This window comes from Crotalus tigris, unplaced genomic scaffold (genome assembly GCF_016545835.1).
Source record: "Crotalus tigris isolate CLP2741 ecotype Arizona unplaced genomic scaffold, ASM1654583v1 scf7180000024384.25900115:4084858, whole genome shotgun sequence".
Classification (NCBI taxonomy): domain Eukaryota; kingdom Metazoa; phylum Chordata; class Lepidosauria; order Squamata; family Viperidae; genus Crotalus; species Crotalus tigris.
In genome coordinates, this window is record NW_024100554.1 from 2,570,149 (window position 1) to 2,586,838 (window position 16,690).

The window sequence follows — 16,690 nt, forward strand, 5'->3', positions numbered from 1 at the left end:
AGGTGGGGCAAGAGGAAATGTCAAAAAGTTGGAAGTTAATTAGTCCACTTGGCAACAGCTGAAAAGACTAGGAAACATGGACATGAGAATGGATTGAGTCATGTGCCACAGTATACTGTTGGTGCACAGTAGATTATTGGCTGAAAAAGGGAGAGAAAACAGTACCTTGAACAAATATGGTTCTAGAGTTATTGCTTCCTTATATCAGGCTGCAGATCTAGAACTGAACAGATTTTATCTTCTAGTAAAGTAAAATAAACTACTTATAATAATAGAAGGTCAAAATGCCTTGGATTTTATCCTCGCATCACTTATGTTTCTTTCATGTATGAATTCCTAGCCTTGGAACACAGACGGGGCTATAAAGAGACACCAGAAAATAATAAATTGGAGTGGTTAAGGAATATATCTTGGTGCACATAATACCAGACGTATCACTGAAAGGCAAAATTACAAAATTGCTATCTCACTTACTTTGGCCATGTTCTGTGGGGAAATTCACTGGAGAAAGCAATTATTTTTGGAAGACTTAACTGTAAATGGAAACCAGGCCACCAAAAAACATGGTGACTGGACATAGATGACACCAGACGCAGCATAGAACAACTCAAAGAAGTAGTTCAAGATTGGAAAATGTGGAGAAACCTGGTGCATAGAATCAATCGCCAAGAGTCAGAAACGACTGAATAGGTATCATCATCTTGGTTGTATATCAGAATGTTTCATGAGTGTCTTGGTGAACATGCACGCACGCACACACACACACATACATGGGGGGGAGGGAAGAATGGGAAGGAGAGGGAGGGAGGAGAGAGAGAAAAAAAACATTTTTACATCCTGGTATCTTGTAATAGACTTAAAGATAACATGAATAGGCTTTTTTTGTTTATGAATCACTCTCCCTTGTAAGATTTTTTCAGGTGGGAAAGATCAGATCCACAAGAGAAAGTTAAAATGATTTATTATTGTTCGTGTCTATGCACAGGAATCTTCTCAACCAACGGTTAGCAGCATGCTTGGGGTTAAATAAGCATAAATGAAACTCAAGAGGGGTTGGACTTAATTTGCTTGTGTCTATTGTAGAGATTCTAGGCTGATCCTTCTTTTAACTCTGCCCCAGGTTCTGTCATTCCTTCTCCTACAGGCTTACCCTAAATGAGACCTTAATGTTGCAAAATCTTACTACATGGTTGTTTCTGGAAATTTCAGCCAAAGAGAATTCTTAGTGGAGTTTTACTCCTTTGCTTCCAAAGTCTTATTTTCATACACACAAAATATTCTTAAGAGACAAAAAAGTGGTAAATTACACAATTTACACAATGTCCTATAATTCACATCACTAGAAATTGTTCATCTGCAAGAAAAGGAAAAGTTTAGAGGCTGCAATAAACATTTTGGAGACCTCAGTCACAGAAAACAATATGATGCAAAAGAAAGAGCATGTGACATGTCAACATGGACATGAAATTGATCCTTTTATTATGTCAAATTTATTTCACTGTTTATTATGTACAGTTCTCGTGTTTTTGCTTTAGAATGATAGCATTTTTTTTTTAAAATCTGCTACTATAATTTGGTGGTACAGTCAAAAGGAATGTAAAGATTTTTCTTTCCAAATCAGATCTGGGTTTTCTTGCACATTTAGATTCTGCCAATAAATAACATTGACATTAATGGACATTAATAAACAATAATAATAATATGCATAATGTCTGCTGACTGTCTAGCAATAACTCCTTGTTACCATGAAAGTATTTTTTTCCTGCTATCAACATGTGTTTATGAAATCAGTAGTTAATGCTGGTATAATCTTTTGATGGTGGCTAATTTAGCTTTTTCTTATTAGACCATATTAGCCAAACCCAGAACTTGGTATAGTTAGAGCTGATGGCGGTAATGACACACTGCCTAGATTTGCTCTGCAGGCCTCAGGATTTTGCAGCTGTTAAGCAAGAAATTGGTAGAACAAGGTTGTGTGAATCACAACCGGAAATGTGACAAGATGAAAATCATGAGGACCAAATGTCATGCTTTTCTAATGAGATAAAAATGAGGAAAGTCTTTTCTTGGTATATTATATTCTACTTGGATGATTCCATGTCTGAGATTACAAAGGATATTAAATGGGGATACTTTTAAGTAGTGTCTACATTTCATTTCTTTTAAATTGAGGCCAGGGAGATATGGGATAAGGACTCTTTTTCACCACAAAGTCTAGTGAGATTGTAAAATTACAATTTTGTAAGCCTTCCAGAGCCGTTGGATATGAGATGGACAGCAAACAAATTTAATAAAACAAACAGAAGATTAAGTGGCATCACATCATTTTCTACTTGTAATGACCACATAATTTTTTTATTGCAGGAAGAGAATCTTGTTAATTTCTGATAGCAGGAAAATCAAAAGGAATCTGGTAACATCTTTTCAAATTAACAAATTTTATTGAAACACCTTTAAACAAAACATGTTTATCTGACAAAATACTTCTATTTTTGGAAGTCTACTGAACGTCTTTGTATCAATCACACCCAGTCAGCCAAGCCTATTCTACCAGACGGTTGGTCATGAAAACTAAGCAGTCGCTCTCTGCATTCTCAAAGAAAAGATAGAATTTAAATGCAATAAGTAGCAGTTTGACTTCAACAATTATCTCTTTATACTTCGTTTAAAAACTTCCCACTGGAGAAAAAGCTTTGTTTCCATTGCTTATTTCCTAATTTAAAATAGAAAACCGCCCCAAGCGGCGGTTCACTTTTCCCGTTATTTCCACGGGAAACTGAAATGCTTTGCTGCTTCCCACATAATCCGCGTCGTCTCTTTTTCTCCGGCTGCAACGCGCTGTTTTGGAGATCGCGCGCCGGACGCGAGAACCTGGCGAGGAGCCTTCTTTGTGCAACCGCCAGCGAGCTCGGCCCGCACTCGCGCTCTCCAGCAAACCCGGCAGGCGACGCGTCAGGAACTGAGGACCGTCGAGGTGGAAAAGACTGGGCCATGCCCAAAACCTGGCCTTCCTACCAAGCGATCCACACGAGAGGGAGAGGCCAACCTGTGGCTCGATGGCGAGCAGAGGAGCCCCGCCGCGCCCCCACGTGGCCGAGAAGGCGGGAGCGCCGCAGGGACCGAGCGGGGAACCGCACCGCCGCTCGCCCCAGAAACGGCCTCCCTCCTCTCTCGCCCAGAGTAAAGTGGCGGGGGAGAGCTACTTTCGCTGCTTTCTTCGCCCCCGGCTGGCTCTGCCCGGCCACAGCTAATCGGGTGAAGGCGCGCCGCTTGCAGAGGGGAGCCAGCGGCGCATTCCTGACCGCCCCCAGGGAGAACTGGCGCTCTCCGGCGGTGAAAGCCTCGTCTGTGTGGCTGCGGCTTTACGGGACACTGCCCAATTCATCTGTGCTCACCGGCGCAGCGGCCAGTCGTTCCCAGTCGCCAGCACTCGCCGACCATGAAACACTGCCCTACCGCGCTTTCTACTGCTCTGTTGATTTCGCTGCTTTTGCTGGCGGCAGCTTCGTCGCCCGGGACCTCGACGGAGACGCCGAAAGGGAAACAAAAGGCGTTTCGTCAGCGGGAGGTGGTGGATGTGGTGAGTGGACGGCCAGGCGGGCGGTCAGAAGGGGCAAGAGGGCACCGCTGGACAGAAGGGCACCCCTCGCGCCTCAGAGCGCTTTGCGTCTCCCTCTCGGGGCCATGCTCCGTTCCTTTGCGTGAAGGGACGGGGTGGGGGCTTCTTTTTCTTTTGTAAATATACAGATAAGTATAGACAGTCCTCGACTTATCGCAGTTCGTTTAGTGGCTTCGAAATTACAACGGCACTGAAAACTGGTTTATGACTGGTTTTTGCAGTCCCATTGCAGCATTCCCAGGGTCAAGTGATCAAAATTTGGATGCTTGGCAACTGGTTCATATTTATGATGGTTGCAGTGCCCCAGGGTCATGTGATCCCCTTTTGTGACCTGGGAAGCCAGATTCATTTAACTCAGCGGTTCTCAACCTATGGGTCGCGACCCCATTTGGGGTCAAACAACCATTTTATAGGGGTCGCCAAACAACACGATTCGCCATTTCCCCCCCTCGGGCCGCCGCCGCGCATGGGATTGCCGCCGCGCATGTGTGCTGCGCATGGGGGCGCTGTGCATGGGGGCGCCGCTGCACATGCGCGGCGCGTCCGTGTGATGGGGGTCGCCGTCACACAAACGTTGAGAACCGCTGATTTAACTACTGTGTGATTCACTTAACAACTTTGGCAAGAAAGGTCGTAAAATGGGGCAAAATTTATTTAACAACTGTCTCAATAAGAGAAATTTTGGGCTTAATATGTGGTCATAAATTGAGGACTTCCTGTATGCACATTCTGCGTGGGGGAAATCCTAAATGTAGTATCCTGCCTAGGTAGCCTTTTCCTCTGATGCACAGCTTTGTTACAGGCATAGGTTGATTCTAACAATAATAGTACAAAAGGGTATTGTGATTTCAATTAAAATTAAACATGATAAAGATAAAACAAAGGAAAAGTGGAAGAGAGGACAGTAGGCAGCAAAGAGATGGATGCACTGATTCTTCCTGTATTTTATATATAAAGGTGTAGGTCTATATGTATGTTGTATATAGTATGTTTTTAATGTGTGTTATGTATGTGTACACTTTGAGAGAAAGCAACTAAATTTCATTTTTAATGTGTGCCATTGTGCCCACAGGGAAAAATGACAATAAAGATTATCTATATTTTACTAAATTCAGCCTTAAAATCAAGCCTGTGTGCCATTTTGTTTAGCATGGCTTACACCAGATATTTTTTTTTCCTGTGCAAAAATGTCTCTAAGCATAGTTGAATGAAGTTGTTTAAATTAGGTCTCTTAATAAGCCAAATAAGGAAACCCATCTTATTCTTAAGAGTTCATGTATAAATAAGATCTGGTTGAAATGGGAGTTTGGATATCAACAGTTGAAGAGTTAGGAAAGACAGCGTGGCCATCTGTTGTGGCGGGACACAGAGGATGAGTAACTTAGTTGGTTTCCTCCAGTCTTGGTGATTTATTGAGTTGAGCATTTAGGGAGATTAGTGGCTTCTGAAGCATTTTTCCTCACTGAAGGCATTCCTTTGTAAGCTGGAGGAATCATTATATTTAGTCTTGGGAATTATGTCTTTAATCACCACTATACCTTCTTTCCACAGTGTGTAGGGAGAGTGGAATTTACTTGTGTGAGAAAATCTATCTGAAAGCAAAATGCTTTGGAATTAAAATGGTTACACCTCAGCTATATAGTACATTTGTAGACATGAGTGTCTATAGAGACTTCAGGTTGAGCTTGAGTTCTGGTTTCATAGATGCAGCAATTAAATCCAATAATTTCTTTTCATTTCCCATCTAGCTTACAACCCCATTTTTTTCTGGTAGTCTCTTTTCCAAATACTAACCAGGTCTGACCCTGCTCAGATTTTCAGGAAAAGCCCAGGCCAAAGAGATTCTGACATCTGCTTAGAGACAGCAGATAGTTGGCAATTCAGGCATAAAAGCAAGATCAAATAGAAGATATGTACTGTTGTAAAGAACTATACCAGACTTTGAATTTATTGAAGATCATTTTAATTTTAAGAAAAGCTATAAAGCCTCCAGGACACCCTTCTCCAAACTGTGCCTTCCAGGCTACAATTCCTAGCTAACAAAGCCATCCAGACACTTCTGAAGGGCACCATAATGTTGGGGAAGGCTGCTTCAATGCTCTGTAGCTGAAAAAAAACTGGTTCAGAAATGGACTTTTGCTGTAAAACCATTTGTTCTTCCTCTGTCCCCCCTCCCATCCACACACCAGCCAGCTTTTTGTCTGCCTCAATCTTTTGAAACGTGGCTTTCCTTAGACGTGGTTTGATATTCTAGTCAGTTCTACCTCAAAAATTCCATATACTCTTAGAATGAGCCAGATACTTTTAGGAATGGCTGTTTCAACTGCCTCGTACAATCTTCTCACTGATTACCTCAGAAATTATGATTATGTTGCTTACTTTTCCTCATATTTCTAGAAATAGCATTTCGCTTTCAAGATGCTGTTCCCCTAAGTTTACTGACACTGACAGTAGTAGTAGCAAACTTGTTAATTCTGTCCTCTCTTAAGAGAAGGCTTGGAAGAAATAACCTATTATTATATATTCTGCTCTATTTTTCTTGGCTACTACTAAGACTATAGTACAGAAAAGTACTATCTTTTTCTGAGCAGAGTTTGTCAAAAAGTGAAACAACAACAAGGCATAAAGAAAACAGAAGAAATGCTTGTAGGCATTAATTTAAGCTAAACAACAAAACTAAATCAAGAAGCTATAGAAGGATAAAAAAGAAATTAAACTGAAAACCTACAATAAAACTTTTAAATACACTATATGCCAGTGGTGACGAACCTATGGCACGGGTGCCAGAGGCAGCACTCAGAACCCTCTCTGTGGGCACGCGTGCCGTCGCCCTAGTTCTAGGCCTTCAGCTGGGTTTTATAAAACCTTTTCGCTTTAGGCCTACGCCGCCATGTGCAAAAAAAAAAAAGGTTCAATCAGTCAAATTCAACTTCTCACGGGGAAAAAAAAAGATCTTGCAAAGTTGGAATTGATTGATTGAACTTTTTAGTCCCACCCAGTCTGCCGTTACCACCGCAGCCATGCCTACCCAATGGGCCACACCCACCCAATGGGCCACACCCACCCAGCACTCGACGATGCATAAGTGGGTTTTGGGTTGCAGTTTGGGCACTCAGTCTCTAAAAGATTCTCCATGACTGCTATATGCCATTAAGATTAAGAGCATTTGAACAAAATCATACTTCCTTAGCCTATCATAATTTGGATTACAGAAAAAGAGAATGAGATACAAATACAGATATTTGTGTTTTGCGATACAATTAATATGTTCATTAACAACATTGGTGCCCTAGTCCTCAAATTCATAGCACAGAAGGAAAAGACAACAGAGAGAGAAAATGAAAACAAGGCAACTCAAACCCTAGTTTGGAATATTTATGGTTACTTTAACAACCCTATTTCTGATGGGAATTGATTACTTAGGAAGACAATTCTCCAAGCAGAGGATTTTGTTACTCCTTCTCAGAAGGCAGTTGACCTCAGTGGCCTTTATAAGAGGGGAGAAGATAATACCAAGTGAATGTGGCAGATTCTTGATGCTTACTTCATTTCTTCCTCAACGGGTGACTGATTCCAAAAGCCTCGTGAGGAAACACAAGCCTCCTGTACACCTCCAAGCCAGGTAGTTAAGCAGCATAAGAAGAGGTAAATATTGGGAATTCATCATTCACTTCTAATGAGCCAGAACAAGAGCTACACTTCTATAGATATACATAAAGAAGACCCTTTTGCTGGGTGCAGGGAAAGCAGAATTCAGATTTGTTCTAGATAGTTGATACCAATGGAGCAAACTCCAACAGATGACAGCATCTGGGCCAGCCTTTTCTGAGGTTGGAAGATAATTATGGTTGAATATCTGACCAGGTTAATGTTAATGTTTTGGTGGAAGACCAATTAAAAAAAACCTCAAGACTGTAGCCTAGAAGTTGAAAAACTTCTTTGCACATTGCCAAAATAACATATGGATGTGTCAATGAGGTCAGCAGTAATGAAGATTGATATGAGGTTATCTTTTTAATTTTAATTTACATCCACTTGATTCACTGAGAATAATTTTGAAATAGAAATGCTTTGGATTGAACTGCTAGAGATTAAAGGAGTGATGGGATTGATTTGTATTGCAACTTATCTGGTTCTCTGTTCCAGTGACTGTAACACTGATTTTATAGAGTGTTTCAAGGACTAGCTTTTTGGATAATTGTACAAGTATTTCTTCTCCCTCTAGATCACAGGTTGGCAACCTGCGGCTCCGGAGCCGCATGCGGCTCTTTGAGCCTTCCCCTGTGGCTCCCAGCCTCCTCTGCCTTTGCAGAGAGAGACAGAGACAGAGAGAGGCAATTGCGCTTCCATGCTTCTGTCTCTGTGTGTGTGTGTTTGTGTTTTTGTGTGTGTGTGTGTGTGTGTCTGTGTGTATGTGTAAAAGAGAGTGCACTCACAGTGTTCTCCGAGGAGCTGAAAAGCTTACTGGGCGGAGCTCCTCCCTTTGCTGCATCTCTGCAGGAAGCAGGAAGCAGGAAGGGCAGGAGAGAGCTAGCTAGCCCAGCTAGGCTGACTCAGGAATTCTGGGAGTTGAAGTCCATGAGTCATAAAAGAGACGAGGTTGCTTACCCCTGAGCTTGTTGGACAACAGCTTGAAGCTTGCCAAATGAGCAGCAGATAGGAGGGGGGGGAGAAAGAGAGAGAAAGAGAGAGGGAGGGAGGGAGGGAGAGAGAGAGAGAGAGAGAGAGAGGAAAGAGAGAGCGAGAGAGAAAGAAAGAGAGCGGGGGAAGAGGAGTGGCAGACCAAGGGCAGATAGAGAGGGAGGGAGAGAGAGAGACAGAGAGAGAGAGACCCTTTTGACATCTAAAATGAAGATAACACTGCATGTATCCTTTTTTTACCTGTGTGTGTAAACACACACACACACAAACACACACACACCTATAATAAAGGTAAAAAAGGATATATGCAGTCTTATCTTCATTTTAGATATCAAAAGGGTTTTGCGGCTCCCAGTGTTTTGTTTTTGGTGGGAAACGGGTCCATGTGGCTCTTTAAGTGTTTTGGGTTGCCTACCCCTGCTCTAGATAAACATGCTATACATGTTCCGCTTTACTCTGGACAATGATTTCAAGTTGTTTTAAAAATGTAAATATAAACTAAATTATCTCTCTCTATTTGATATTGTAGCGTTACCCCCTCAGAGGCTGCCAAAGGCCAGCTCCGCCCAGCCCCGCTCCCCTCTGTCGTGCTCTGCAGTTTAGTAAAGTGTCTTTTCTAGCAGAAGCTCACTTGAAGTGAGGTGGCAGATTCTCGTTGTCAAAGGGGGACTTTTCAGAAACAAAGTTGACCAGCCCCTAGCCCCGATAGTCAATGCGTGACGGTGTTTAACAGCCCCAGGCAGTCATAGCAGCAATAGTCAATGATTTCACAGTGACCCTTTGGAAACAAATAGGGTGGGGAAAACCCCGGCTCCAGGCAGCGATAGGAACACGAATAAAGGTAGTCAGCGTTCTGCAGTAACAGCTCGCCCCACAAGGGCAACTCCCCACAATGTCTGTAACTTGCACAAGTAACAATAATCAAAGTTTGGATGGCCGCTAGTCTCCAAATCAGTAACGACCAGCCTTCTGTCGTCGCTCGCAGTCTCAGGTCTCGTTGGTATCAAACCCCCTCCCCCTTTCCTTTATTGTTAAAATCTGAATTTAGCAACCCCAGCAACTTTCTCTCTCCTCACTCTCTCTCTTGCCTCTGCTCGGGATATCCCCCCTGCAAAAGAAAGCAGTAAAATTCCACCTTCTCACTCTCTCTCACTTTCTCCTTCCCTCTCCTTCACAGAAAGGGATCAGCTAAAACCTCAAATCCCTTTTTGACTTCACCTGGTCTCCCTCCAACAACAACAACAGCAACCTCCCCCATCCCCTTTCTTTCCTCCTCTTTTTTTCCTTCTGCTCGATCCACGCCCACTGCGCCCAAAACTGGCAGCAGCTCTCCAAGCTTCCCTCTCCCCAGGCAGGCTCCTGCAAAGTCTTTCAGCCAGCCCCGCTACAATATCAACATCTATATCAGCGGTTCTCAACCTTTGTGTGACGGCGACCCCCGTCACACAGATGCGCGGCGCTGCCCCATGCGCCGCCCCATGCGTGGCGCCGCCCCATGCACAGCACGCATGCGCGGCGGCGCCCCCATGCGCGGTGCGCATGCACGGCACCGCCCCCTGAGGGGGAAAAATGGCAGATCGCGTTGTTTGGCGATCCCCGTAAAATGGTCATTTGACCCCAGAATGGGGTCGCGACCCATAGGTTGAGAACCGCTGATCTATAGTCACTTGAAATTATGACTATTTTTCCTCAAATGGGAGGATCATTTTCAATTTGCTAAATATGTGAGTTTTCCCCCATCTGATCTACCATTTTTGTAGACTATTTTTCTCCTTATCTTAAATAAATACAATAATACCTGTGTGATGCCAACATACCTTTTTGTTTCTCAGTATAATGGGATGTGTATGCAAGGACCTATTGGTCTTCCTGGAAGGGATGGAAACCCTGGAATCAACGGAATCCCTGGAACTCCAGGTATCCCTGGCAGAGATGGGCTTAAAGGAGAAAAAGGAGAATGTATGCAAGAAAGTTTTGAGGAATCTTGGACACCTAACTATAAGCAATGTTCGTGGAGTGCCTTGAACTATGGCATAGACCTTGGAAAAATTGCAGTAAGTAAGCACAACTATAGCACAATATGTAGACAACTAAGATATGGTGAGGAATTTGTTCCATATTGCTTCTGCTTGACCAATCATCTGTTCACTTCTAGGAGCTATGTAGTATCCCATTTTGGCGAAGGTCATGTATGTTCCAGATCATCTTTGGAGTTGGCAGAAACACTATGGCCTGTTTTTTAAGTTTTAGCAATGGAGAAAGTCAAAATGGATGTTTGATGTTTCAACTGTAAAACTGAAGCTTGTCCCTTTTTATAAGTGGGTCTTTGATTATAGCAGTTACAGCCATCATTTTGACCCCCTGTGGATGCATTGGTGTGCCTTAAGCATTGCAAAAACTCCAAGCACTCACTTCACTCTTTGAAACTCTCAAATTGTAGAATTTTTACTATTTGGGGGATGCTTTAAGGGATACAGTGGGTATTTGCAGGGCTTCAGTTTTTTCCCATTTAAACTAGTTTACTATGCCCCTGGCTAGGCACCCAATGTTTGGCCTAGTCCTGCTTGGCGACATCTTGACATCATTGAACAATGTCTGAAAAAGCCTAAGATAGATCTTCAAATTGAATTTAGTATTGGTGTAAAACCATTAATTCAGGGATTTAATACAGTATTTTGTAGTTTTAGGATTTAGATAGAAAACACTTCAACATGAAGTGTACTCTAGAAAGAGTACAGAGAAGAGCAACAAAGATGATTTGGGGACTGGAGGCTAAAGCATATAAGGAAAGGCTGCAGGAATTGGGTATGTCTAGTTTAATGAAGAGAAGGACGAGGGGTGTTCCAATATCAGGGGCTGCCACAAAGAAGAGGGAGTCAAGCTATTTTCCAAGGCACCTGAAGGCAGGGCAAGAAGCAACGGATGGAAAGTAATCAAGGAGAGAAGCAACCTAGAACTAAGGAGAAACTTCCTGACAGTTAGAACAATTAACCAGTGGAACAACCTGCCTCCAGAAGTGGTGAATGCTCCAACACTGGGAAGTTTTTAAGAAGAGACTGGACAGCATTTGTCTGAAATGGTATAGAGTTTCCTGCCTGAGCAGGGGGTTGGACTAGATGACCTCTAAGGTCCCTTCCAACTTTTTATTATTATTATTATTATTATTATTATTGTTGTTGTTGTTGTTATTATTATTATTACAATCAATTTGTCTGCCTAATCCTATATGGAAATGTGAGGGAAGTAACCATTTTAATGAGTTAATAGCAGATGGGCTTTCAATACTTTTATTCAAAATAGTCAGTTTTTGCAACTTCAGAATTATTGATTAATGTATGAAAGCCATTCAATAGAAAGGTGTTTAAAATAAAACAGTATCTGTGATTACAGACCCTTAACTTTGGACCAGAGCTTAGTAGCTGAATGTGTATTTTGCATGAAAAACTTTCTGGCATTTCCAGAGAGGGATTGAAAAAGATTCCTGATTGAAACTAAAAACTAAAAAGATTTTCTACTAGACATTTTGATCTAGATGGACCTGTTCACTGGAAGTGCACATTAAGGCACAATGTGGCTTGTTTGATTTTGGCCTAGTCTGTGATCCTATCACTGAAGTTTGTAAACTTGGCTTAGGTGTGAACTTAGCCAACAAATTCATCAAATTTGTTCATCAAATGATTACCCATACTGTGACAATCCTTGATTCACACATCACAAAGAAGCTTCCTCAGTCAGAAAACTTATTGTATGAAATGATGCCTTGACTGTTTAACTTTGGATAAATTGTTTTAGTTTAAAAAAAACAGAATAAGTACAAATACTGCTCAATTGGAAGAATTTGTTCATCATTACCACCTGGTATTCCCCCCCTATCATTTTTTATCTGAGTTTTATGAAACTGAATAGCTCAAACATATCTTGGAGTTATCCCTATTGCAGAACAGCAATTGGTTAGGATATTTGTGTTTTCTACAAAATTTCATTTATTATTTTCCCACAGGAATGTACATTCACCAAGATGCGCACCAACAGTGCTTTAAGAGTTATTTTCAGTGGATCACTTCGACTTAAATGTAGAAATGCCTGTTGTCAACGCTGGTATTTTACTTTTAATGGGGCTGAGTGCTCTGGACCACTTCCTATTGAAGCTATAATTTATTTAGATCAAGGAAGCCCAGAATTAAATTCTACTATTAATATACATCGCACATCTTCAGGTATGTACTGGGGTCATATCATATCCTTAGCAAATAAAATTCTTGTGACAAGTCAGTGGATTGGTATAGCTCAGGGGTAGGCAACCCAAAACACTCAAAGAGCCACTTGGACCTGTTTCTCACCGAAAACAAAACACTGGGAACCGCAAAATATAAATCAGTCTGTTCTGCATTTCACTCCAATCTAGGAGCATGTTTTTTACTCATAAAGGTAAAAAAGGATATATACAGTGTTATCTTCATTTTAGATATAAAAAGGGTCTCTCTCTCTCTGTCTTTCTCTCCCTCCCTCCCTCCCTCCCTCCCTCCCTCCCTCCCTCCCTCTCTCTCTCTCTGCCCTTGGTCTGCCAGTCCTCTTCCCCCACTCTCTTTCTCTCTTTCTCTTTCCTCTCTCTCTCTCTTTCTCTCCCCCCTCTCCCTTTCTCCAATCTTCTCACCTGGCAAGCTGGCTTCAAGCTGTTCTCCAACAAGCTCAGGGGTAGGCAACCTCGGCTCTTATGACTCATGGACTTCAACTCCCAGAATTCCTGAGTCAGCATAGCTGGGCTAGCTAGCTCTCTCCTGTCCTTCCTGCTTCCTGCAGAGATGCAGCAAAGGGAGGAGCCCCGCCCAAAAAGCTTTTCAGCTCGTCGGAGAACTCCGTGAGTCTACTCTCTTTTTTTACACACCCACCAATAGAGAGACAAACAGAGAGAGAAGCAGGGAAGCGTGAGTGCCTCTCTCTCTCTCTGTCTCTCTCTCTCTCTCTGCAAATGGCAGAGGAGGCTGGGAGCCGCAGGGAAAAGCTCAAAGAGCCGCATGCGGCTCCGGAGCCACAGGTTGCCGACCGGTGGTATAGCTCAATATTCTTTTCAGATGCTAAATAGTTGGGGGAGTTTAAATTTAGAGTTCTTCCCAGGATTAAAGTATTTAATTCAAGTGCTATGAAGTTGGTAAAATGCTAACCATGTCTGAGTTTTGAATTGTCACAAAACACTGGACTACATACTAGCCAAACATATTTTGACCTGGATTTTTATAAAAACTGAATCCAACTTGTTAAGTTATGGTGCACGGTATACCATGTAAATCCAGAAAATTGAGAGTACATGATTAATTTTAGATAAAAGTCATGCAAAGAGAATAATAATCTTATCTTCTGCAGTGATATTTCAATAACAAGAAACCCCGACTAAGAAAAACAATATCCAAGAGAGCAACATCCAAGAGAAATGTTAAACAGTTAAATAAAAATCCATTTTTTTATTAAAAGGTCAATGAGTTGTATATATTAATGATTGTTCACTTTCCTAAAAAAAAAACCTCAGTAAACAAGTGCAATTTCTCTCCCAATCATATTAAATCTTATATATACTTCAGGATAACATGCAAAATATATTTTAAAAGGATAACATGTATGGAACCTGAGATGGAAGGATGAGGGATATTGAAGAGGATTTTTTTCCCCTTGTTGGGCAAGAAAGTTCCTCCTGTGGCCCAAAGGAACATTGGAAAGCAACAGAAAAGCTGTGACATCAGGTCCCACCACTCCCCTTTGGATGGCAAGGGAGGTGGGTTAGGCATTGCTTCTTCCCTTCCCTTTGTATCTTTGTCAGCCAAATACTGTAATTGTTGATTGCCTCTACATGTGCTGAATACCATTTTCCCTTGTTAAGTGTTTAAAGTTTGCAATGGATAATGGGTAAAATTAATGTATTTTACATTTTAAACAGTGGAAGGATTATGTGAAGGAATCAATGCTGGATTGGTGGATGTTGCCGTTTGGGTTGGGACTTGCTCAGATTACCCAAGAGGAGATGCATCAACGGGATGGAACTCGGTGTCTCGCATAATTATAGAGGAACTGCCAAAATAGAGCTTTCAGTCTCTTCTTGCTATCCCCAAAACAACATTCAGGACTTTATGCAATCTCTTATTGGTTTGTTTTTGTACGTTGAAAAAAAAAAACATTGGATTATAGTGCACAAACCTATTTATAGAAGTAAGGTAAAAATCTCTCTTGAGCCATATTTAATTTCAAATGATTTAACAAGACGTGTCTGTGTAGTTTTTGCCAGTTACACAGAAGTAATTTCCTTCCAGGATGTTTTTGGATTTCTTGGGAATTCATGGTCTGTGTTAACCAAGCCTGGACCTGCTTAATTCCTGAATCCACAGGAGTCAGCCTGGTGCTGGCCTCTGCAGAGGTCTTACAGAAATACCAGTAGACAATTAATGTTCCATTTTTTATTCTATGTATCCTTAGCATTTTTCTACAGAATTTTGGAATATAGATCCTAAAGGAACAATCTATATTAATGATTAATTTTCTATCAATTCTATATATCCTTGCATTTGTTCAAAAAGAAAATCAACATAACCAATGTTAACTTTATATTAAAAATAATAATAAAAAGCAACTTTTTATTCAAGTGTTTCTTCTCCATTTCCTCAAAGTATGGTTTGTTTTATAAGCTTCTAGTTCCTATTGAAAAGAATTTTTTTTTCTTGTGATGTATAAAACAAAAAATTACCTGAAAAAAATAATTTGGCATAAATTATTGCAATTGTAATACAGTAATTTAGCAAACCTGTATTTTTATTATCTAGTGTATAGCTGTCACCTTGACATATGCATAGAAGCTATGCCAGGCATGATGGACGATATATGCAATTTTTTTGATTTAAATAAAAATGTAAGAGCAAGTCAATGTATGAATGTGAGTCATTGTATAAAAGCTTAAAGATAAAAGTTAGTGAAATGTATAAATGAACATGATTTTTAAATCTATGTACACCATATTCACGTACAATTCAACCTACTACAAATATGAACAAAAGGTTAATATATAAAGTAATTTTTCTTGCAAAGTTTTGATTTCCTTAGCTGTTTGCTGGCAGAGCTTAGAGACATTAGTACCCTTTGTTCCTATTTGTATGACTTGGTATCAGTAAGACATACAAGAAACCTCCAAAATTAGATGATGTGGAAATCCACATGTAAGATTTTTATGTTTATAATTCTTTTGCAATTTTGTTGAGTTTTATTGTTTTAAAAAACTTTTAGCTTAAACAAATTTTAAAAGTTAAGTGAGCATATCCTTTAACTTAGAAAAGGTATAGTATTTATGTAGTATATAACTTACGTTTGTTTATCATTTTATTAGATCGCAAACAAAAACCTTAACCATTTATGTCTTAGTAGTTTAAATGTGAAATTCAGATTTTGTTCTTTTTGAAAATCTTACTATAACCTGCTCAGGTTTTCCACAATGTCAAGAGAATACTGATCATACCAAAGAGGAGGGAAAATAGTGTAATTGCCAATTTTGTACTTATCTTCCATATGCATTTAAAAAGTTTGTAATGGTTTTAAATATTTACACTATTTACAATAAGTGAGACTTTCTAATCCAAGCCATACTACTAAATACTATGACAACAATCCAGTGCTGACTAAAACATGCCTAATCTCCCTAGCTTGCTATTTGAGTAGTGAAAATGTTTGTTCTAGTTATTTTGTTAAAGCAAGTAGAAAAGATTTTATATGTGAACACTTTAGTTTTTTTAAATATTAAAAAATCTGTTTCCATACTTTTATTATTGATTATGGTGCTACTTTAAGTAACATAGACCCACAGATAGATTGCAAATATTTTGTCAAATATATGAGAAATTCTATAATCCTAGGCAAACTTAAAACTCTATGTGAGTAAGCACAAATACAATTAATGCCAATGTGGTTAGAACATGCAGCAATTGCTAATATTCCTTGCCCTGCCTTGGTTAGATTGGGGAAGTATTTTGGTGTAGCAGGCGCAGCAATATGTTGGGTGAACAAATCATTTTGAGTGGGTAGTGGTTAAAAAAAAGTGCACTTTTGCAAGACAGGCAAAATATAACAGCAATACAATTGGAGCAATGGCAAAAATGGTTAATGGCTATATTTTTACCTACAAGCCATTATTATGCTATTTATTCATTCCAATGTCATATAATTATTTAATTATAAATATTGATTTAACTACGTCAACGCAGACTTTAAGTTTTAGTCCTAATTTCAAAGCAATCAGAAAAACGCTATAGCCTTGCTTATCAAGCAAAATGTTACTGTATATTAATAGTCAGTGGTGGGATTCAAATATGTGAACAACCGGTTCTCTGTGTGGATGTTGCTTCTGGAAGTCCATTCTGGGCCTGGGCAACAAAAATCAGCTACCAGTTCTGCCGAACT

General features: G+C 40.4%; 1 protein-coding gene across 1 annotated transcript; it reads left to right on the plus strand.

Moving 5' to 3' along the window:
• Positions 1-2,515: 2,515 nt before the first annotated feature.
• Positions 2,516-16,576, plus strand: CTHRC1 (collagen triple helix repeat containing 1). The gene is made up of 4 exons (XM_039328929.1): positions 2,516-3,580; positions 10,093-10,314; positions 12,261-12,477; positions 14,190-16,576. The coding sequence occupies exons 1-4, from the start codon at positions 3,440-3,442 to the stop codon at positions 14,330-14,332; spliced, it is 723 nt and encodes a 240-aa protein (XP_039184863.1). The 5' UTR covers positions 2,516-3,439; the 3' UTR covers positions 14,333-16,576.
• The last annotated feature ends 114 nt before the right edge of the window (positions 16,577-16,690 follow it).